This window comes from Lethenteron reissneri, chromosome 26 (genome assembly GCF_015708825.2).
Source record: "Lethenteron reissneri isolate LAM-NWPU_2019-01 chromosome 26, ASM1570882v1, whole genome shotgun sequence".
NCBI lineage: Eukaryota > Metazoa > Chordata > Hyperoartia > Petromyzontiformes > Petromyzontidae > Lethenteron > Lethenteron reissneri.
In genome coordinates this window covers 12,025,819-12,049,984 of record NC_083804.1, presented here as the reverse complement: position 1 = coordinate 12,049,984, position 24,166 = coordinate 12,025,819, and the positions used below count along the sequence as shown (strand labels likewise).

The 24,166-nt window shown below is 42.0% G+C and overlaps 2 protein-coding genes across 3 annotated transcripts; one reads left to right on the top strand and one right to left on the bottom strand.

Annotated features, from left to right (window-relative positions):
• Window positions 1-1,818: 1,818 nt before the first annotated feature.
• ELP3 (elongator acetyltransferase complex subunit 3) lies at window positions 1,819-13,785 on the bottom strand. The gene is made up of 15 exons (XM_061560187.1): window positions 13,570-13,785; window positions 12,114-12,216; window positions 11,190-11,328; window positions 10,886-10,956; window positions 10,566-10,629; window positions 9,970-10,038; window positions 9,401-9,555; window positions 7,960-8,121; window positions 7,262-7,388; window positions 5,919-6,112; window positions 5,407-5,497; window positions 4,636-4,701; window positions 4,130-4,357; window positions 3,262-3,343; window positions 1,819-3,104 (listed from the first exon to the last, which is right to left on the bottom strand). Exons 1-15 carry the CDS (start codon window positions 13,589-13,591, stop codon window positions 3,028-3,030), a joined length of 1,650 nt encoding a protein of 549 aa, XP_061416171.1. The 5' UTR covers window positions 13,592-13,785; the 3' UTR covers window positions 1,819-3,027.
• Window positions 13,786-14,598: 813 nt separating this feature from the next.
• On the top strand, window positions 14,599-23,918 carry PBK (PDZ binding kinase). Of its 2 annotated transcripts, none has more exons than XM_061560186.1 (8): window positions 14,599-14,821; window positions 16,435-16,503; window positions 17,016-17,112; window positions 18,040-18,182; window positions 19,098-19,267; window positions 21,327-21,456; window positions 22,387-22,557; window positions 23,174-23,918. In XM_061560186.1, exons 2-8 carry the CDS (start codon window positions 16,446-16,448, stop codon window positions 23,365-23,367), a joined length of 963 nt encoding a protein of 320 aa, XP_061416170.1. In that variant the 5' UTR covers window positions 14,599-14,821; window positions 16,435-16,445; the 3' UTR covers window positions 23,368-23,918. The 2 variants fall into 2 exon arrangements, with proteins under 2 accessions (XP_061416170.1, XP_061416169.1); XM_061560185.1 differs by having other exon boundaries at window positions 14,600-14,821; window positions 16,427-16,503.
• Window positions 23,919-24,166: the final 248 nt, after the last annotated feature.

Sequence of the window (24,166 nt, the reverse complement as noted above, 5' to 3'; positions counted from 1 at the left end):
ATGTGGAAATCTATAGCAGCCACATTCTCGAAACGCATGTTTCTAAATGTTGAGTGAAAAGCCAGAGGACACTGAGACAAACCCACGAGCACGGGGATAATATTCAAACTCCAAACATACAGGCGTCAGGGTCGAACCCAGGGACTCCTGCATACCTGGCGAAATAGTTAACATCTCGCCACCAAAGGGGGCCCCCTTGGTGACTGGGAAGATAGATGCTGTAGATGTGTGATAGGCTTAATAAACAGCCCTTTAGAACTGTTGGAACTCTACGCATATACTGCAGTTTTGTGTATCTACATACGTAAAGCAAATAAGCGTATGTGTATAGACCCCTTTGTTAAGGGTTTGCACGTTACAGGTGCCACCCTCTTTAAAGTTCCTTGTGATTGTGCAAACTATGACAGCAAGAACAATTAGCGATCCTGTATGATCCGGAAACAACACAGATGAAGCAACAGGTGGATAAACTAGACTGGCATGTGTACACATTAATGAGATTCACGGTATTGGGTGAGTGGGAAGTCCCAATACTGACTTCAACAATTATGGGCTCATGAAGGTCAAGGAGTTTGATGATTTCCCATTTACCCTTGCATACAATTGGTTATGTTATCTTTAGGCATATGACAGATCTTAGAGAGGGATTTTGCCTGTAAGATCGGCGGCTCACCATTATTGATTCTAGCAAGCTTGACTGCTGATGAGACTGTCGAAATCGGTCCATAGATTTTTGAATGCTACTGAAATTTACTCGCAGCTGATGGGTTGCATAATACTTTTTTTGATATGACAACTATATGGTGACAGTCTGCTCAGTTGTCTTTGGGAATGTTTGTTGTCATACTTTTGTACCCTGTCTCCTGGGGATATGTGGGGGCATATTGTGGGGCATATGCTGTATTGGGGCCTGATCCAGGATTCTAGATGGCCCCAGCCCTCTTGGTTAACAGACTTTCCATGGGAATCTCCATGCTGGAGTATCCTATCACAAGAGTAAAGGCAGGGACGCTTGGGACCTGGGTCACACATGCACACCCATGGCCACATCGGAGTTTGGATGGTCAGATTTGTACGTATCAATGCACATCTAGCCAGTTTTACAATTTCGGATGTACATAGCAGACGCTTTAAATGTGGGTAATGTTGATTTGAAGCTTTCGTGACTGCAGGAATCCATACTCTTTGGTTCTTTCGGTAAAGTCACGTAGGTATAAAATAAAATAAACCACATTTCGATCGCAACACAAGCGACCATCATCAGGTGGAACAGATACAGCAGGAGAACTGCTGACATAGGAGAAAGAGCTGCTGCAATAAGAGTTTATATCGGATTTTGGTGGGCTCAACCCAAGGGTAAGTGGGCAGAGCTAGAGAAGGAATTTGTATGTAAGTGTAAATGTGGGACTGTCTCACATTGACATGCTAATCTCTCACATTTACGTACAAATTCCTTCTCTAGCTCCGCCCACTTACACTTGGGTTGAGCCCACCAAAATCCTATATAAACTCTCCTGTTGTATCTGTTCCACCTGATGACGGTCGCTTGTATTGCGATCGAAACGTTGCGATTTATTTTATACTTACGTGACTTTACCGAAAGAACCAAAGAGTATGTGGGTAATGATTACGATAATCATTAAGTGGCTTATTATTTATCTTACTTTGTCTCTGTGACAATTCCCATTTGCCTCCACATTCACACCCTACCATATGGATGGGACTAACGATTTCTCAGGGCTCATACAAGATTTAATTTTCCGGACCAACTAGGATTGTGATTGTAAGCACACCTATACGACAGAAGGAAGCACTGGGTTCATATTTCTCAGCATTTTATTCTGATAACATTATTTAAAGCTTCTTGTTTAAAACATTTTTACAATGTACACCCTCGGTACATGCAACAGCTAAGCTTAATAATCTGCAATAAGTACAAGGAACATGTTTACAAATGCAAAAAAATATTTCCATTAATAAATACGTTTTCCATGCTATAATACAATACCTGTCAAACGTGCAAAAACACTGAGGTGCCATTTCAGATGTGCTGCACACAAAAGTGTTAACAGAGAATGTGGAACTTAAGTGATACATTTAAAAAAGCACCAAATGACTCGGCACCTGCCTGAAAACAGCTGTAGGTGAGGAATATGCACATCATATAGTTGAGGGGCTAGAGCAGAAATTAGTACCATCGAAGGCAGCAAACCCTTTGCAGTAACAATTTATGTATAATGTTACGAAGAATGGATTACTTGAATACACACGTGTAAAGTAGCTATCACATAATTCACTGTAATTGGCCACATTAAATTGTAACCACGAATGTTATCCCACCTAAGGTGCTATAGAAAAGTGAGAAATATCTGTTCTGGACTCATGGACCAAAAACCGTCCAGTTCAGCTCAAAGAATGAATTACCAGGGGTCCGTGATATGCCCGGTGACATATCTTTATGTATGTACAGCCCTTTTGTCAATCCATTGTTGGATGAGGGCCTCCTGATGGCATGCGGGTCGCAGGTGTATTTGATCATATTGCAACACACTGTTTAATATCACGGTTGTGAACATAGATGGGGGAGCCTGGTAGTGCAGTATGACAATAATCTTGCTGCACCACCTTCTGCAGCCCCCCCACGTAGCTCCACAGTCTATGCCCACCCATTGTGCTTGGTGGCCAGAAATCCCAGCACTATACATGTTCAACCCTTGTTTAGCTTCTCAACATCTGAAGAGATTGGGCACATTCTGGGTGACTTGCTCATACGCTTCCATTGCTGGTGGGGAAGGAATTAAACCGTGGGTTATGGGTACTGAATAAACAGGGAAGCAAATAGGTAAAGGTAGCACCTTAGATATAATGAGCGGCAGCAACAGTTGGGAGCTTTTGCCTTCTCGCGCTTCATGTGCACGGAGCCAAACACGTTCACAGATTATGACATTTGCAGGTGATGGTACCGCAACCTAGGGGAACAAGTGTTGGCATCCATCTATTCAGCTTGGCATGGTATTTTCTCCCAAATCAGTCCAGTTTCTTCACCATGTAAGGCCCTTCCAACTCGTAGCCAATCTTGCGGTAGTAGTCTCGTGTCCCAATTCCTGCGCAGACAGCAAGTAAAATAATTCCTTGGTTTAAACAGTGAATAAATTAAGCCTCTATGCAAGTATAAGGGAACGGACTTTGTCACCGATTTGGAATGTGCACATCAGATATTAGGGTGATGGTCATGGAACTTGATGGTGTTTGGCACATTACCTGAAATGACAGCTATTTTATTTGCACCATGCTCATCCTTTGCTATTCTCTCTGCCTCTTCCATGAGCAGCATCCCAAATCCCTGCAAGATATAATTCAGCACATGTTAACACAAGTCCAAACAGAGTAAACATGTATGGACATGTATAGCCATTTAGTCATTCACTGCTAGAGGGCATCACCACGCAGTTTGGGTCTTCGGAGTTAATGGACCATACTTCACAAATTTGCTCATAGATGTGGGACCATAGATGTTGGAGCATAGTTTAGTACAATAAATATTGATGCACTGCTCTCTGGTGTCCATAACACAACCCCACAAAGATTGCTATTATATACACCATATAAAGGACATCATGATGAACAAGGGATTATAATCTTTAAATAAAATAAGTCTGTCATCACGGCCTTACAAATTGCACACGAATGGATGCAATGAATATCATGTCGCGGTCTGCTTTTCGCTTGCAAGTTTCAGATTTACTGCAATACACCTGTCCTTGGACGGGCAAAAGGCTAGTACAGTATATAATTGCAATATGATCATGTGTAAAATAACTCGTATAATAACTTGCAACATTGCCAGTGTCAAGTTTTGTATATAACAAGTATTTGTAATATTTTCAAGGCTTGTTGACTGCAGAGCAAAATGCAGAGGTGTAGGGTTTCACGATTGTGCTGTGTAGCTTTCCGATGTGTTTTCGAGTTGTACCGTGAACTGAACTCGCTTCCTGAAGCTCATGGGCACGTGAAGAGAAACGTTGGACACTAAGCCAAATAACACACGTCACAACCGAAAAACACATCTGAGAGTTACGGAGGACACATCCTTCAACTTAAGGCGGTGCGAGGAGCTCATCGCCACTACCTGGTGCTGGAACTTGGTGGGATCGCGCGCGCTCACGGGCACCACGCTGCCGTAGACGTGCAGCTCACGCACGATGGACACGCCGCCCTTCAGCTCGGGTCGGAAGCTGTCGGGCGAGCAGCGACGAAGACGCAGCAGCCCCACGAGCACGTCCTGGCGCGGGTCCTCGTACGCCAGGAACGTCTCCCAGCCGCCGTTAGCCACGTAGTCACGTCGGATCAGCTCCACCTGCACAGACGCAAAGTGTGCTCTTGCCAGGGGCTTCTGACCCACTGAATGTATGACGGGTCAAGAGCAGACACGACTAGAAGCCATCCCGATAGCAAATACTATACTACAAGTGGTGTAACGGGTAGACAACTTTTTCGTGTACTATCAATAATACAGTTGTAAATTACAAGGTTAATAATGTTCAAGACTGAAAATGAAACATGACATTTATCTCTATCATTAGGTAATCACATCTAGATAATGAATGTTGCATGCCACCCCAGTGATGGGATTACCTCGTATGGCTTCACTTTGTGATGGATCTCCTGAATGCCCACCTCTCTTGTTCTGACATCTCGGCACTAAAATTACACAATTAATGGTTCGTGAGTGGACATCTGTATTGTTTGATTCACTTGTAATTCGTTTCTACTTACATGCGGATTGATTGTCCCACTGCATTTCAAACACAAAAGCAAGACCTAATAAATCAGATTAGTTATTAAAAATAACATCACACGTAAGCAATCTATAATGGGCAAATCCCATTACCAAGGGACTGGACGATTGAAGGAGCTCGCCGTGATTCATGGTGAACGATGGTCAATGAAATTAGAAAAAATAATATTACTGTATATTTTTAAGATTATTGTGCTGCAGGTCAGGGCTATTGACGCTGAGTCCAGGGTTTACAGGTTTTAATACAAAATCCATTACAAATTACTGTCCGAGGAGTATTATAAAATTGACCAATATAGGAGGGATTGCGGAGACTAAAAGATTGCACAATAATAATGATAAAAGTAGGTCATCCGAAGGCAATGTTACGGCCCATTGTTAAACACTGGAAATTAATAAATTATCAAGGCTAAATGCCAATGTGCTAATTGGAAGAATGGTTCCAAGCCATCCAATATTTAACAAGCAGACAGAAACAACCCATTAAAACAAATGTAGAAAACATGATCGTGTTTGCAAGGGTAACCTGATGTTGGATAGGATGATGGAGGATACTTGGCAAGTTTACGGATTTGTGCATGAAAGAATCAAGGCCCGCACATACACACCTCTGTTCCGAGGTCCTTCATTCGTGCCAAGGCCAACTCACGCAGGTTCCCATGCTCCACTCCAGAGCTCACCAGTGGCATGGGGATGTCCCTGCAATGGTGGGACATGTAATGCAGGCTCTATGAGAACATAATATTTCAAGATGTGTGGTTTGGGTTTAGTCGAGAAAAAAGCTCAATTGAAGCTAGGTTTGACAATTTTAAGCGATGTCCCATAAATGCAGACCCTACATGTGACCTACAATAAAAGTCCCATCCAATAAACATGGGTGACCACTGGTGGTGTAGCTATCGTGCATGCAGGCAATGCAATTGACTCATAGGCGAAAGGGCCCCCCCCCCCAGGCACACAACTACAAAGATTGGTGAAATTGGACAAGAGGGCCTTATTTAATTTCTAGCACCACAGCCCATACCAACTATGCTGCACCAAAGAAACTCATGCCATTGCATAAAGGGACTGCTGTAAAGATCAAGCCCTTGTGCCTAGACTGCTCGAGAGAAAACCATACCTTTGCACACGGTAGACGCGGGTCCAGGGTGGCACCAGGGCGAGGATGCGAGCCACCAGGTCGACCAGGCCACTGGGTGGGTAGCTCTTGTAGCGGCCCGTCTTCCAAAGCTCGTAAAGGCCTGTGCCACGGATCACCAGCGTCGGGTACAGCTTAAGGCCGTCTGGCCGAAACGCTGGGTTCTCAAAAAACTCCTGTGACAAACATGGACAAGTGGTGGCTGAGTGGGGTTAAAATTTGCTTAACAGGTTAGCTAGTATTCCAAGATAGATTAGGTTTTACAAGGATGCATGGCCGAGTGATTTACCGTGGCATGCTGATTGTGCGACATGTAATGTTTCACAACTGCACCCACTGCATTGGAAGGCTTATCATTATATGAGGTTATGATTAAATTCTAGAATATTTTATATTTTTAACATTTTGTATTAAAAAATATTGGTCTTGTTTGCACAATTTGGTTTGCTCCATTCGCAAAAATCTATAAAGAATTTTCATGAAATGTGAATAATATATTTTTATAGGCATATTTTAATGAATGTTATCATAAGAAGCGATTTTAAATATTTAATTGATGCATCGTCACATGCTTACACTGGTTATGTGTGGCCTGATTTCATATCTTATCACGACAACTGTAAAAGCGGATTTTTTTTGCTTTTGTTTTAAAAATATGTAAAAACGGCAATTATCTTCTTAGTAAAAGAGGGTAAATGTACATTTTGAACATGACCGATATTACGTGGCTGACACTTACTAAAACAGGTCTGTAACTGCCACATTGCAGAATGCTTAATAACCTATATATACCAAACCACGTCTACCATTAATTATGAATAACGCACAAAATGCAATTGCATCTGAAGACACTGTACAGAAACGTGGACATTTATATTACAGAAATATTCAATGGATAAGACCATGCTCCAACCCTCGCACTTAACACTGTCCACCAAAACGCACAACTTGGTGTACAATTGTCCCCTCTACGTGAAGCACGTAACCACAATGTTTGCCTTCTGTTCTCATTTTACATTTCGTCTGATTTTATTTTTAATGGCTTCTGTTTTGTGGAATGGTGTTTTGAGTTTCACCAGACCGAGATATTGTTGAAATGGTTTCATTAGGGACTTAGTTTCACAAGGCTAGTGCCACTGGAAAACATCTTTACAGACTAGTGATGAATGTTTATTATTACTTTGCTCAGTAGTGCGAAGTATTGCATCCCTGTCGCCTAGGGTAACACAATTGAAAAGGTGCACTGAACATCATTTTTTCTTTTGGAGTGATGTGTTCACTTCTTTTAGTAGGGAATTTTCTCCAGCGGTCGATACAACACTTACTATGAACTGCTCGAGGTCTCTCTCCATGCCCACGTTGGGCAAGTCTGGCATCATATGTGACACCACCTTAAAACCTGCGTCCTTGGACATATGGAAGGATTCGCAGACCGCCTTCACTGTGTGGCCTCTGTTGAGTATAAAAACAACACCGTATAACATTGGTAAAAATCTAAAACAAAAAAACAAGCACCACACAAAACATTTGGCTGACCGAATAGGATTCGTCGTAAAGAGTAATGTCCAGGTATTGCATGGACCACTTTGCTCACTCGTGGAAAGGTCAAAATGTATGTTGGTTTTGTTGCTCTTGGTGTGTATGGAACTTTACTAAATAATTAAAAACAAATTTGATGAATTCCTCCTGTCAGCAGGGCTTCGAGTGATGGCAGAGTGGTTAGCGCATTGCGCTGTGAACCCAGTAATGCAAGTTAAGATTCCTGGCCATGGCTAACATCAGCGGTGAGCAATATTTTCACTGGACTTGAGATCCTGCCCACCCCACCCAGGAACAATCCAAACCAGAATGGTGAAGTATGGGCCAAACAACTCCCATGATTAACATGAATCGGGGCCTGCATCTAGTAGTGAACTGACGAAGGGCCTTAAATGATGACACAAGGTCACAGTTATTTAAATCCACATGAACAAGTGAAGGGTAATGAAGACCCTGAAGGGCCTCTGGGATGCATCGTGTGCACCTGTTGGTGTCGCGAGCCACGTCCTCGTACACACTCTGCACACCGATCTCGAGGCGGGTGCAGCCGTAGCCGAGCATGTCGCTCAAGTGCCTCTTCAGGCAGTAGTCTGGCCGCGTCTCTATCGTGATGCCGATGCACTTGGTCTTGCTCCTCTCCGAGTATCTACAGAGGGCAGCTAAGATTTGTTAATACATTTCTATAGAATTCATGAGGGCAAGCTTTCTTTACATCAAGACTTTTTTTAAACGCCGGACTGAAACACTCAATCAATTGAAACACCCAACAAGAGCAATAGCAGTACTCAGAAGGAAATATGCCATTTAAAACTCATGCCATTTTTCCAAATTCTACAATTTTACATATATTAACACATTATGCATTAAAAGTGATGGTGAGCAGAAGAGCAAAAAATATTGATTTTTTTTATTTAAATGTTGCATCTTTGTGTTTTTCTTTAGCTTTCCTTTTAAACAACAAATATCCCATTTGGCTTTCTTCTTTTTCTTAAAGCCAACCCTTTAAAAATAAATATCCCATTTGGCTTTCTTCTTTAAGCCAACCCTTTCAACCAATTAAAGAAAATAAGCAGACAGCCACACTGAATATCGTGGGACACTTCTCCCCTTACTTTTAAGAGACTTTGACAAGTTGCTTTAGTTTGGCTGTCGGAGTCTTTGGCATGTATACTGCACCGTAAGAATCCCAAACATGTTCTGGTCTGTCTGAGGCAATTTGAACTGAAACCCACAATTATTATATACACTGGAAGTAAAAGTACTTCCATACAAAAGAATAGCATACGTATGGCCTTTGTTTCTTAAACTAATTATTGTTAGATCGTAGAAGCGGTGTTATTATGACGTATTCGTCTCTGAATGGGTGCATGTGCTGGCTTCATGCTCGATGCGTAGGATTCTAATTGCTTCCGTACACCCCTACTGTGCGGCGCTGTCCTATGGCAGACTCCCCTTTGTTGCTATTGACCAAAAAGGTTATCTTATTATGACTTTATAAAAAAAAAACTACGTGCTGTTCATTTTAATTTCTGCATGTCACAAGTAAAGATCCATAGCTTAGTTTTGATATAAACCGTATGTTTGTAATATGTGGACAAAAGGTCCCTGACTGAATGAATATTATCTCCATATAGAACTAAAAGTGATAGAAAAATCGAATGTCTGTTACTAACAGCAATTATCAATCTGCAACTGAGCCGATTAAACTGGAGGGGTGGTGGTGCTGTGTTGAGGATGCTCGTCTCATAATCTCACAATTTTAAGGCTACAAATGTAACTCATTGGGAGAGGGTGTGTTCAACTCAGTCAAGGTGAAGGTGGTTGTCTGATGGAGACAAATCCTTGTAATACCAATGTAAATTTACCACCACCTTGTGGCCAACATAAATGATTTAAGCAGGAAGCCCACTCACACAGACACGCACCTGACTGCTTCAGCCACACTGTTGGATGAGTGCCCCGAGAGAGCGTCGTGAAGATTGCGGATGAAGTAGTCCCTGTACTCCTCCGACAGGGCCATGAATGTGCCACCCATGACAATGAACTCCACCTTATCCACGTTGTGGCCAAGCTGCTTTAACTGCAACCACAACACACGCGTGTGAGCGAAACACAAATTGACTAATTAAAGCGAGACATTTTTGAGCCTTACATTTCCATAGGACCGGGTAAGACAGCAAAATTACATACATTTTTACATGAAAAGAGGGTACAATAATATTCATCATAATAACTATAAATGTTTTAATTATTTTCAACTAACAAGTTTATATCTGAAAAAACTCCACCTTTAATCCAACATACGATACAAGTTTCCCCATTCAGTGATTAGTGCCACTATTTTCGCATACAGTAAAGAGGTATTTTAAGGTTAATGAATTTTAGTGTATAACTAAATGTTTTAAAGTAAATTTAATACCGATTTTAGATGAAAGTTGTGCACTATCAGCTGGTGCAATTCAAAATCAATGATTTAAGGAACCAAATGCCTCACCTGGTCCACACGGTGGCGGGTCTGCAAGTAAGGGTCGTAGCGAGCTCTGATGGCCCTCATGGATGTCGGCTGGAGGAAGTAAATACAAATGTTTAGCTTTTAGAACCGAGGTTGTGTCTTATCAAATCAACCTCAAAGTGTTACAGACTAGGTATGGTTAAATCTGGTTAGTACTTGGATGGGGGGCTGCCTGGGGTTACTAGGTGTTATTGGCTTTTATTTTGAGGTGGGCAGGCTATATAACCGTACAGTCAAAGATTTATTGAATATATCTGTGTGGAGATTGAATATTATTTTCCATTTTCTCTGGGAACTCATGTTTCCCCCCACATGCTGATATATTTAATAGAATTGGCCAAAAATCCCAATGCAGGTCTCCCCTGAAAATGATTATTCAGATGTTATGCTTTCCTGGATAAATAAAAACACTGAAAGGCAATACAAGTTAAAGTTTGCTTAAAATGTTATTGCATATAGGCCTTTTTGACAACGAAAACTAAATTATGAGTTTGCTAACGGACATAGTTGCTATGCAACCTTAGTTTGAATCAGGTTAAGTCTATTTAATTATTTTGTTTACTTCCAAACAACCTTACCTCATAGCCTGTGTACGACTGGGTTGAATATTCAAAGTCTGAGTCTGGGCCTCCTGGGCAATAGCTGAGGAAAAACACAGATAAATGGGTAAATGTATAAGCTGGCATAGCCATTCAAGCTTGGTGCATTTTACCATTACCACTAAAATGGAGCAATCCATCAGCATTAAATCGTTTTATACCAACATATGACTATCTGCCAACATGTGATTCACATGCAAGGTCTCCACAATCAACACAATCTATTAATCGTGGAGCAAACAATCTCAAATTACACGGGGGGGGGGGGGGGGGCGATAAAATCAGTGCAGATCACTCACACGCAGATGTTTCCCGTGAAGTTGATGTGCGGACACCTGTGTGGCTTGCACATGACTGCAACCACTGCAATCTGATAACAGAGAAACGTTAACAAAACTCAACTTGCTTATCACATTTCCCACAAAACACGACTGAAAAAATGTAAACTCTGTCTTCACACATCTTGGGCTACTTAAGAGACTCTGGGAAAGAATTGACAAATGCACTGCTGCAAGCAAAGGCAAGACAGAGATCTACCGATGTAGAAAGAGAATTAAATGTGGGTGGCACATTGTGAAATGTGGTTGAGCCCTGCTCACGTACCCCACTGGCCGTGCGGATGGGTTTGGCCTTCAGTTTGGGCACGAGGACTTTCCTGTGCTGCGGCGGCACTGCGGCGATGATGTCGACAAGCTTCGGCTGGGATGGAAGCCCATATTTGGCCGCCGCCTTCGTCTTTAGTCTGTGTGAGCAAAACGAAAACATTTCAATGCGTGTGCTCCCATGTAAATGTGCAGGTAATGACCAACACAAAATTGTGTGAAACTTGAGATGTGGCCAAATATAGATGTTTTCATCACCGTAATCATCAGCCATAATCATTTACTGCAGAATCAAGGCCTCTCTGAGCTGTTGCACTCCCTCACGGTTCTGTAATGCAACAAACCAACTTGCACCTAAGTATGAGCTGATGTCATTACTCCAAATCCTCACTGGACATCCTCCTTTGACGTCACTCCATTGTCAGTCTCAACCACCGGCCATTATAGCTTTATGTTTCTGTCTTGTTCACGGATCTACATCTTGTCTGCTGTGACTCTGTAACATGCACATTTTATTTTATTTATTAAAATCTGTTACGTAAACAGTCCGTCTAGATGGACAATCTCGTTTGCAAGTGTCTCCACAGTATACATCGGACGCGTACATAGCAAACACTTATTTTGTCACTAGAAAATTTGTCTCATTGTATTTGTTCATGTCCACATCCAATCAGGCAAGACTCACTGGTTAAAAGCTTCATCTTTACGCACATTACTATGTTGCTTTTCCTTACCAACTAATGTTTCTGCAATTGTATGCCGACTTTGTCATCAGCAATGTGTCATGAGACAAAAATATATATTCTAATATCTTGCAAAGCAGTGCAACCCGTTGTATTAGAGAATGGCCCACGGAAGCATACGAGTTATCTCTTTCATGTGACCTCTAGTGCACGAACTTATAAATGAAGCTGCAGTACTTCACCTGTTTAGGTTAACATCCTTCTTGTGCTCGTGTGCCTCCAGTAGTTGATTGATGATGTCTGTGATGGTCATCACCATGAGCTCTGCATGGCTCGCTCCACCGCCTGTCAGAAAAGTGGCAAAGATTACATTATATTTTAGTCTATCAGTCTATTGGCTTTCCAGACCAAAATTTCCACGCAGCATTTGTGTAAGCAACACACTCCGCCGAGTTTGAACTCAGAACACAGCTCACACAGTGGCGTTTTACAGGATACGACATCTACATTGTGAATTGTGCTTCTGTTTCTGGGTTTATATTTAAGGTGAAAAATATCACATCACTGTAAGACTATTCAAGGATGACAAGTTATTACATTGAACATGAACAAAAAAAATCCTCTAATTCTGGTTTGCTTGGTCCTCTTATCCCCTAAAAGATCTACACTTGGGGGATGCTCATACAGCTATAACGCACCTCTTCTCTGCAACTCATTTCCAGTAATTGTTAGAGGCCACTACCCTCTTTGGCTTTAAGTGTAATTTAAAGTCGCATGTGTTCTCTCTCCACTACTACCCACGTAACATTGTATTACATATCCCTGATCTCAATGTCCTTTCTAGTCATCTATGAAATGTAAAAGATGCTAATAGCTTATTCTTTGGTTTTTTTCGGTAAAGTCACGTATAAAAATAAAATAATAAATTTTATACGTGACTTTACCGAAAAAACCAAAGAATAATTCCTGCAGTCACGAAAGCTCCAAAATTAAGATTGATGCTAATAGCTGTGGGCTTTACCTGGTAAGATACAAGTTTTGTTTCATATATATTATTGAAATGATTTGATTACTTTTTGCTAGACGTTGCACGCCTATTGTGTTTTTGTATTGTTTGTTGTTGTGATGCTCTGACCTGCCCCCACGGGACATCAGTGATAAAGAGCTTTAGAGCTCTTCGGATTCCTCCAGTATACATTTTCAGATTCTGTATTTCCGGCTTCCTAGGTCCCTTATTAGGATTAAAATCGCCTCTAGCGTAAATAAACAACCTGCATTGTTTAGGCGCTTATTTTCCTAAACTAAATTAAGTTTCTACATGTGTAGGCAAGGCGTTTCTATTGTTACCGTAACGTTGCTGATTGGTGTACCTCACTCGCATTGCTACGACCTTGTTAAAGTGCTTTGAGATGGTAATTATCATAAGGCGCTATATAAAATGATAGTTAAATACACTCGAGTTGCATCATTCAAAATGTAAAAGCACATCATGACCAAAATCACCAGGAATGTGTACGTTAGCTTCGGCTAAGTAGGGCTGAAATGTCAACGCATAAATCTTTCATTTAAACACTTAAATATTAAACGACTCAAAGAAAACAGTGGTTCGCTATTGCGTGTTTCAGTCGCTGCACTAGAAGGATCGCAGGGTGCACAGAGGCCTAGCAGCACGACAACAACTCCACTTTATAAACGCACCTTTGTTCTTGTTCTTCACCATCACGAAAGACGGGCTACGGCGTGTCCCGCTTTTACGGCGTTAGTTTGTGCCTGTGTCGTCTATAAATGTGCGCCTGTGTGTACGGGTGTGTGTGTGTGTATTTGACGTTGTTACGAGTGGAGAGAGATTCTCAGCTGACGTTAAAATACAAAACACGTGGACGCGGAACCGGGCGAGCCAGGCCAGCTCAGCCGCTCACCGAGCCAGTCGATTGGCGAGCGAGCGGCAAACTCGACGCTCGATTGATCACCCTGGATTCACCCCCCACCCCCCCCACCCACACACCCCCCATCCACCCCACCCCCACCCACACCCCCCCCACACCCCCCTCCCACACCCCCCCATCCACCCCCCCCACCCCCCACACCCCCCCACACCCCCCACACCCCCCCCACACACCCCCCCACACCCCCTTCCATCCACCCCCACGCACACCCCCCTCCCACACCCCCCCATCCACCCCCACCCACACCCCCCCACACCCCCCCACCCCCCCACACCCCCCCACACCCCTTCCATCCACCCCCACGCACACCCCCCCCCCCACACCCCCCCCCATCCACCCCCACCCACACCCCCCCCCACACCCCCCCACACCCCCCTTACACCCCCCCCCACACCCCCCCACACCCCCCTCCCACTCCCCCCCCCACACCCCCCCCACACCCCCCCCCACACCCCCCCCACACCCCCCCCCACACACCACGTGTCGTGTACAGCCACGTTCTATCCACTGCTGGGTGACGTCACCGCCCCCATTCAACCTCGTTTCGCGATGACGTCATTCCCGCGACGTCGTCCCAACCGCGCGAACGTTACGTGCTGACGTCATTACGCAATCCACAAAATCGATTTTTTTATTTTATTTTAAAAAAATCGATTAATCGAGCGATTAATCGAGTGATTCATCTCCCTCGCGCGTCTCGTTTGAAACAGCTAAAATTACTAGAATAAAAATAATAAAAAGTTAAAAAAAAATAACGAAACATTAAACTTAGCGGCCCGACTCGGGCTTTTCCCGTCGTGCAACGCGCGGCGTCGAAAAGCGCGGGAGTTCGGCCGCTCGCTCGCTCTCTGCGGTCTTTGTCGCCAACATATCAACAACCAGCAAACAACAACAACAACAACCAGCAAACAACAACAACAACCAGCAAACAACAACAACTCCAACGTTACGGGTTACCGCCGCAGCAATACCAGCCGACGTTCGACAACTATACGCCGACACGTGTAAGTGGCGCGCGTCTATTTGCCCACCCGCATGGCTCACGGGGCGATACCAAAATAAACGAAATTAAATTGAAATGAGATGCGCGAACGTCGCCTGCAGTGTGTCGCCCGATTCTAAATGCCCTTTGGATGTGTCTGCAACAATAGAGGGGTGGGTTTGGGGTTATATTTACGCGATCTAACCCCTAAAGCCCCCTCTGTTATGGGTGATATTGGTCGCGAAAGCCTCCGTGTTGAACTGGATGCGTCTGCTCGGTGTTGTTGTTTCTTCATTGTCCTTGCTCGTCTATAACATGTCGATCGTTACGGACTCCTCATCCGTAGCTCGTGTTTATGTCCATGTACCACGGCCTTTGGGGCAATCCACTGCTGGATGAGGGCTTCGCCACGCCGTGTAGGTCGTCGTGGGGCGGGGGGCAAAGACTCCATGCTGGGACCCTTTGACCATACTTCACCACGTCGGTCAGCGCGGTGTTGGAGAAGGCGAGGGACGTTGCAGAAGAGTGAGATTTGCTGTTCTGAGTGCCATGTAACCTCGTGCATGGTGGCCGAACATCCAGGCGCTCTTCAAACTCAACACTTGAAAGATTGGGCGCGTTGCGGGTGATTGTTGGTTATAGGTCGTCACTTACTCGCTAGTAATGATACAGGTTTTTGGGGTGAGTAAATATAAATGTGTCCTTAAACCCGCCACCACTCAAGAAACCCCCCTGTATTATGCATATTGGTCGCGAGAGCCGACGTGTTAAACTTACTCGTTATTATTCTTGGGTCTTTCGGTAAAGTCACGTAGATGGGTTCAAAGGCGACCGCTTGTTGCGATCGAAACGTCGGAGTTTTTGTAATTTTTTTGAACCTATCTACGTGAAAGTCTTGACACGTAGATATCTATCTACTTGACTTTACCGAAAGACCTAAAGAATATTAATTCATGCAGTCACGAAAGCTTTAAGTCAAGATTTTTACTCGTTATTGTTTACTAATTGCCTCCTCGTTTACGCATTGCTGTTCAGTAATTGTTATTGTTCACGAAGTGTTGATATTCTTGCTCACTCTTGATACTGTTTTTAATTCACTGCCGATTATATTTGTTCACTGTTACAGGCGTGTCTCGCTTAACGAGCGAGATACGTTACGCGAACATTTCTCGGCGAGCGAAAACTCGTCAAACGATCATCCTTTTCTCATCGACCCCCATGTTCAAAACTGAGCTACGTTTCGGCCCCAAAATGTTCCACTCTTGAACATTTTTTTTACGTGAGAAATACAAATTGTTATTTTAAAGTAATTAAACATCAAATATATAACACTTGCCACACATGAAGAACTACAGTGCTTACAGGTACAGTACCTGCCCTCAGACTATGAAACACGTGCGCACTCGGCATAGGAGAGCTCGTAAACAAACAGCTGCGGGCTGCCTTGCGCCCCCTGCCGATCGATCGGTCATCGCTCGCTATGTGAACATTTCTCTCGTTTTGCGAACAGATTGGTCTAAATTCAAATTGCTCATCAGTGCGCATTCTCGTAGAAAGAACGCCCGTTAAGCGAGACACGACTATTCACGTATTAATAATACCCGCTTGTTGTTTTCGTTGTGAATAGTGGTGCAGAATCTCCTGGCATGGAGGTGTTGTTTCATACCCCGAAGAATCCGCGTGTGAAGTCCTTGCAGGTTACAGGTGAAGTCAGGGTTGCCGTTGTGCTCACTGGGTTTTCCATACAAATTGTACAGGCAGAGAAACATGTGGGTTTTCTGTAATTGAGCAGCATTCGTTTTTTGGGAGGAGGGGGGGAGATGCCATATTGCAGATCCGGTAATCCACGGTGCACCGCGGAGGTTGTACCAAATGTTCTCGCCAATGTGAAGTGTGTCGCAGATTACAGGGGAAGTGTGGCATATAGCCAGCAGCTTCATTAATTTGTCGTAAATTTGCATTCACTTGAGAGGTAAACACACTTGCTGTGTTAACAGCCGTTATTCACGTTTTCTTTCCTCCCATGTAAAAATGCCCGAATGGCAGTGCAATTTGATTAATTTTGCATTGGAACCCAAAGTAGAGGGTTGACCTCTGCCCTTGTTCATTTAAATTCGACTCATCCTAAATAGACTCATCCTAAATAAATATACAAGGAGAGTGTTTTAATTGACTGTATGAACCAGATGTAACGCTGCTTGCTGTTGTGATTTTAGGAAAGGGAACACCTGCACCATCAATGGAGATCCCTCCTTCACCATTTATGAAAAAACTGGGCTATGGCACAGGTGTAAATGTGTACCTCTTGAAGCGGTGAGTACTGAAGGTTTCATATGTGTTAATGTATTTAGTTATTTACTTCCAATTTTTTGCTATTTTCGCAAAATATTCAATTTGTGTTATAATTGAATGAGATAAATAATTCCTTCAGAAATATCACAGCTGCACACCCTCTGTGTCAGAATGGTCCAGGGATATATTTTGTCATCAATTGTACACATAGAATATATAGTTTGGCTCCTGCTGTTTTTTTCCTGTTTTACTGTGATTCTTATAATCGCTTGATTAAACGTTTCTCAATATTTTTCTAACTTCAAAACATGTGGTTTATTTGAAATTAATGAGTCTACTCATGTAGAACTCGATCATTCTGGACTTGAATAAGTCGTATAATTGTATTATTTTGTTATATGTATGACTTTCAACATACGTACATAATACGTATTAGAATAACTTGGATCTTGATTTAAAGCTCTCGTTACTGCAGGAATTCATACACTTGGGTCTTTTGGTCAAGTCACGTAAATAAATTAACTTGATCGAAGGACCCAAGAGTATAATAACTTGGATGTTGGACAGGTAGGGGTATCCAGATTTGTGGAGCTGTGTACCAGGTATGGTGGTATGACATGCTTCTGGGTATTGTGACCAACTTCAAGATTTAGTGCCGTTTTTATACAAACAAGTTTTAGTGTACTTTAACCAAATTCTTAGCTTGTAAAATGTATACACTGTAAAGATTAAAATATTTATATTTCAACTCTGTTGACTATATTTGGGAAAAATGTATCAACATTAGAAAGTAATTACCTGTCATCCAGAGGTTAGGCTACCATATTTTGCTTAGCCTGTACAGGGCATAATTCATTTTTATAAGTTTGTAATTGTGAAGTTTGACACACCTTTTAGCTTAATAACAATGGTGATATGGATTATAATAATCTTTTGTGATGATGGCAGCTCTCCGCGAGGTGTCTGTCGTTCCCCGTGGGCCGTCAAGAAGATAAATTCACTGTGTAAGAGTGGCATACAAGAAGAATATCAGAAGAGGCTGAAAGAAGAGGCCAAACTCCTGCAGAATCTAAGCCACCCGAACATTGTTGGTGTGTGAAACAACTGTCACCTCTTTCCGTTTTCTAATGTAACTATTACTTTAAAAAAATCCGTACAGGTATCGCTAAATTTATTTTACTTACAAAAAAATTATTGTATGCATGTTTTTTAAGTCTAAATTGCTTTTCCCACTAATTTAATACTAAACATTCGGAATGTGTTTCGGACAGTCATTCCAACTTTACTTCGAAACTTTAAATATACACCTTGATCACTTTTCTAAATTGAAAAATAACAATAAATATTAACACGATTGAATGATAATTAAATTAAAACAAAAATTATTAACTTTTTCAAAAGATCTGCATGTTGGAATGCCTGGAAAGATGTGGAAGCGTTATTGTTGCACTGTAGGGATCTCATGGCGCGTGCCGTGGGAAATTTCATCAACGTGGAAATTCGAATTCGTTAATTGAAAAGTGTCCATAATTTGTCAATTGCGTTAACGCGAAATTACATGAACCGAACGTTCATACATCGAGGCATACCTTTACTGGACTTTTATGCTCCCACGTCTATCCTCCCCACCTTAACCAATCCACATTGACCGACTTGGTGAATTGTTGTAAACTAACCCCGAGGACTTGTACGGGGTGGGAAACCTTTTATCCAGTAGTTTATTGACAAAGGGCTGCACACGAAATTTTTGCCAAGTAATGGATTTTTTTTGCCAGCCTTAACATTTGACACCTGCATTTTTATATATTTTTGATATATACTAACTTTACAGATTATCGTCATATAATTGTATTCATGGTGATTTGGGAAACTTAAAAAGCACCACTGTAAATTATATTATTACTTTGGGACTGAGAAAAGGAAACAACGCAGTTGAAACTTTTTGCTTTTGTCGTTGCAAGGCCTTGTTTTGTTTCATGGTGAATTATTTGCCGTCCATTCCTCAGGTTACAGAGCCATGGCTCAGACAAATGATGGTGGTCTAGCCCTTGTCATGGAATACGGGGGTGAGAAGTCCCTCTTTGATATTATTGAAGAGCGACTTGATAATGATCTGGGACCTTTCCCAGCATCTGTCATTCTCAAAACAGCACTCGAGGTTGCCAAAGGGCTCCAGGTACTGTACAGTAAATCTTTAATATAGATTCGCGGGGGATATATTCCTGGAGAAAGGCACGTATATTCAATCTGTGAATATTAATACTTAAAGCTGATGAGAAAAATAGGGTTAGCGGGCAGAAACATGTATTATGTTAAAACAAGCTGTGTATACATTCAACTAAACCCTCGCAATGCGCAAGTTCTTGATTAGCGCGTTTCACATATTCGCGAGTTTCTAAAAGAATACAAATTCGCGACCCGCCCAACTCCAGTATTTGGGAGCCAACGTATCAGACCAACACTGGGGAGGTGTGCGCATAATTTTACATTTGAAACTGCCTGCGAAGATTCGGCATGCTTGCTGGGCTGCCGACTTGGTCCTCAGTCTCACAGTAATCCCGCTCTGAATTCTCTATTGTGCATTTTTACTTTATACGAATTTTACATTTTGGCATGAGCAAGTCGACTCTGAGGTACGTTAAAAAGAACGCGAATACAAAACATTGTTTTCAATAATGTGTTATTTATTTATAGTAGTAATTGTTTTTAAACATTTACCATGTCCCCCCCAACAACATTTTTCCCGTTGGAACAAGGTTTCTGCATTTGCGAATTCAGCATTCGCGAACGTTTTCAAGAACGTAACCCTTGAGGGTTTACTGTATATTCATAAATACATGCATTGTATAGTGTTATTTTTTCTATAACTTCTCTTTAATAATGATTAACAAACATTTACATTTGCAAATATAAACAAATGAATATTATACAGTCCAAATTCCAAAGAATTGTAAAGGAAAGCACTCGCGTGTAAACGTTGCAGTAGACAGTGGCAGACTGAGGGGGAGTGTTACATGGACAACTTCCGCCCTCTCACGATCTACACCGCGTCCATGCCTTAGGACTTTTTTGTCGGTTCGGAGCGTGCTATGGCCTTCGAATTTCAAATTGCACTCCAATACATTTTTTGCAAATACTGTATGCAAAACCGCGCAAAAAAAAAACCCTCGAATAATAAGGGTCTACTTTATGTCAAACTGACACGAACTTCACAAAAAGTGAAGGATTTCAGGATTTTCGTACGAAACACGGATAATAAGATACTGTGAAAAGATGCAGTAATCTGAGGACTATATTGCCTGATATAGCGAAATAATATATTACTATTAGGTACTGCACATTACTGATAATTTATCCTTGTTTTGCATTTTTTGTTGTTCCCTTTTCTATAACAAAACGCGAGCTCAATACAGCATGCCACGCAGCTCTCGTGAGCGGGTATCGTAATTCACGAAACACGGTCCCGAGGCAACTGGAGGAAGGGGGTAAAATATGGGGAAAGGGGCCTGTTGCCTCAACCAAGTGAAGAAACCGTGTCGGGGAGAATATGAACATTTAAATGGGGAGTAGAGGGGGGATATAATCGACCTAATAAGGGATGCCTTGGGGAGAGGTGGGATGGTGGGGAAGGTAAGAGAGGGTGGGTGGGGGGGTGAAAGGGAGGGGGGGACAGAAAACCCTGAAAATCAAATAACATGCATGGCTAATGAGTCTTTATCCTGACCTGCCACCGTTCGAGTTTCGCTCCCGCTTTACCACTGAGGGGCTATACCCATTTTTTCCAGTACCTGACTCCGAGGGCTCCTATTCCAACCAGATCATTCCAAACTGTATAAAAGGGGACCACCTGGCTTCAAACTCCTACTCCTTTCCTTTAAGCTTATGACTTAAGTACACCATGCCCACATGCGCTTGGAGTGTACTGTGCAATTGTCTCCATGAAGGGGGCTCATGATCCTTCCAGTTGACCAGTATAGTCTTCCTGGCTATGATGTTAAAGGTCTGGAGCAGGGCATGTTGATGTCTCTTGACTGTGCCAGGTTTCGCACCCTCCAGGGTCTCTTCTACCCACGTGGAGAGATTTGTGCCATACGGGTCATAAAAACGCTCGTGATGTTATGGTAAAGTTTCGCAACATCTAGGCAGAATTTGAAGGCGAGGGGATATGTTTGTGACGTCCCCATTATTCTCCCTTTTGAAACTAGATGTACTTTTCATGTTGTTTTGTATTTCAGTATTTACACAAAGAAAAGATGCTGCTCCATGCAGATATCAAATCTGCAAACATTGTGATCATGGAGGATTTCAAACAGATCAAACTCTGTGATGTTGGATATGCCATGGCATTGGATGAGAATCTGAAATGTAAGAAACCTGTCTTTGCAATTAACGTGTATCAGATTTACGATTCCGAAAGTGCCACTTATGTACAATTATAATGTATGCTGGTTTTGCATTTTAAATTGTATAGGCAATATTCATTCGTCAGGAATAAATTAGACATCCTGTTAACATGCGTAACATGTGCTCATATCAAAAGACCATGTGCAAGTATTGTCATCCACCAATTTCCAAAACCACTGCCTGTATAAGTGGTTGTGACTGCAAACTGGTCTAAATTTGGCCAAATCTGAAATGCATGTACATTAGCGATATCCTCGCAATCACGATCATTAAGATCCGCTTGAATATAATTATTTTACCTAGTCATGTGATTTTCAGCTGGAAACATCCATTTCACTTTATTTATTATGCTGCTCTTAATATTGTATCGGTGCATTGCGATAAAATATATCAATGTGCCTGCTGCTGCTACAAAACTTTAGAAGTTGTCAAGCGTGTCTCAGCCAAATGATCTGCAATGTAGTATATTCTGCAACATGAATACCAAAAAGGTTGCTCTCAAATGTTTTCTTGGCAAGGCCAATACTGTTGTGTAATTAAATAATAATTGTACGAAATTAGTAGTTGTGCCAAAGGTCCCTTTGGATAATTCAATTTAGTTAAATGTTGGCTGTATGCAGACCACACAAGTTAATTAAAACTATAATCAAATCCAATAATTATTTGTTAGGTTCTGTTAGACACATTATGGTAACATGCTTTTGTAATGAAGTGTAGAATCATTTAAGGATATTCCTGAGCTAAATAGTAGTGGAATGCATTGTCGGGTGCAGGCTTATAGGGGCAGCTGAACATTCCTAAGGATTTCAATATTCCTACATTGGTATGACTGCTCTGCAACATCAAAGTTGTATTGCAATTGCATTGTTAAGAACATGTCTGTTTGATCAGTGAAAAACAAGGAAGACGCTTATATTGGTACTGAGCCCTGGAAGCCAAAGGAGGCTCTAAAAGATGGTGTCATCACAGACAGAGCTGACATCTTTGCTTATGGCCTCACTCTGTGGGAAATGATGAGCCTGCAGATTCCACATGTAGTCATCCCTGATGAGGACAGCGAAGGTAAGGATATTCTGCTGGGTATCAGTGTTTTGTGTGCAATGTATACTTAGGAAAATTTGTGTTATTGGAGCTAATGATGTTTTAATAATGTCATGTCAGTTTCCACTTGATAATTTGTAAAATACTGCTGACCTCCACCTTGCAATGTGTGCATTATGCTGAAGATTTGTATCCACCTTAATCCTGGTGAACGGTTTAAATGATTTCAATTCCTTTCACTTTATTGTGGTAAAATGTGTTTTTTTTAATGAACTAACTCATGCTCATCTAAGTTGGAAGTGCTATATCATGTGCATCCACGCATTAACTTACGTACCATTCAATCCAACTTGCATTACTCATGCCACATCTTTGTAAAAACTAAGTTGTTCTATAATCACCTGTGTGAATGTAAACTTACTGCCCTCGTAATTTTAATCGTAATATCAGACAGCCATTTGAGCTCGCTTGCCGATATAATTTAAGTTTGTACAGCTTGTTACGCTTGATGTCCGGCTTTTAGCTCCAAGTGCTGGGGGCTTCTGAAAGCACTTGGGGAACTATTCAGCACGACCACGAAAATGTAAACCACAGTTGATATATTTTTTTATAATTCTTCGTGATGGATTTTCAACAGAGGAGTGCAATGAGGACAGCTTTGATGATGAAGAGTACTACGCTGCCCTGGGTTCACGGCCTGCTCTCAACATGGAGGAGCTGGATGAGAGCTATGCCCGCGTCATTGATCTCTTCGTAGCATGCACCGATGAGGACCCACAGAAGCGTCCCTCTGCCGAGAATATTGTTCGCATGCTTCAAGAGGAACTCTAATGAGCTCGCCGTTTCATGCTGCACCAGAATAGGAGAGGTCTTAAGTGATTCTAGCAACTGCAGAGCTTGAAGAGTTTGTTATTGATTATCTTTCCATTTTTTCTATACCGCAGTATGCAATGTTCTACAGCAGAGCAGAAAAGTATTCACTAGTGCCTGCTTTATATTGGTATATATTGCAATGTTTTTAAGTGGCAATTTGTTACTTAAATTCTACATTTTTGTTCTCAACTGCTGCTTCATATTGTAATGCAAATGTTACATTGCATTTTTTCGGGTGCAGTGGTTCGTGCTATGAATCCAGTAACCTTGGTTTAATTTCTGGTCATGCTAACGTTGGCGAGTGATCTCTGAACCAGTTTTTACATTCAATTCGCATTGACCAGAGTGGTGAAGTATGATCCATCAACTCCTATAAGCCACATGGTGTGGGGAAATCTTTCCTCAACAAGGGATTGACTAAAGAGTTTTACTGTGTATACTGTATTTCTTGCAGAATGTTTTATTTTACTCATTGTAAAATCGCATATTAAAATTCATTTTCAAAGCTGTATTGTTTACAGAATGTATCGCTATTCGTGTGTGCCTTGTCAATTAACATAAGTGTAAAAGTTATAAAAAAAATTCGGTAGAATAATACGAAGTAATGCAGATTTAGTGGAGTTAGCAATTTGCATGTGTTTGGGCAACCAATAGAGGTGATGTGCAGTCTTGGTGACTTAAAGAAGAACCATGTCACTGACTGGTGACCCCCAAAGGTCTTACCCGTTTGAACAAGCTGCAGGTTACATGTCATTCA

What these genes read in the sequence shown, in the direction of transcription:
- ELP3 (XM_061560187.1), bottom strand. Translation starts at nt 13,591, where the DNA reads ATGGTGAAGAACAAGAACAAAG. An exon ending in AGTCGTACACAGGCTATGAG is followed by an intron (nt 10,039 to 10,565) that starts GTAAGGTTGTTT and finishes TACTTCCTCCAG; the next exon opens with CCGACATCCATGAGGGCCAT. An exon ending in ACAAAGTGAAGCCATACGAG is followed by an intron (nt 4,358 to 4,635) that starts GTAATCCCATCA and finishes GCGTCTGTGCAG; the next exon opens with GTGGAGCTGATCCGACGTGA.
- PBK (XM_061560186.1), top strand. Translation starts at nt 16,446, where the DNA reads ATGGAGGTGTTGTTTCATACCCCGAAGAATCCGCGTGTGAAGTCCTTG. An exon ending in AATGTGTACCTCTTGAAGCG is followed by an intron (nt 17,113 to 18,039) that starts GTGAGTACTGAA and finishes TGATGATGGCAG; the next exon opens with CTCTCCGCGAGGTGTCTGTC. An exon ending in AGGTTGCCAAAGGGCTCCAG is followed by an intron (nt 19,268 to 21,326) that starts GTACTGTACAGT and finishes TTTGTATTTCAG; the next exon opens with TATTTACACAAAGAAAAGAT.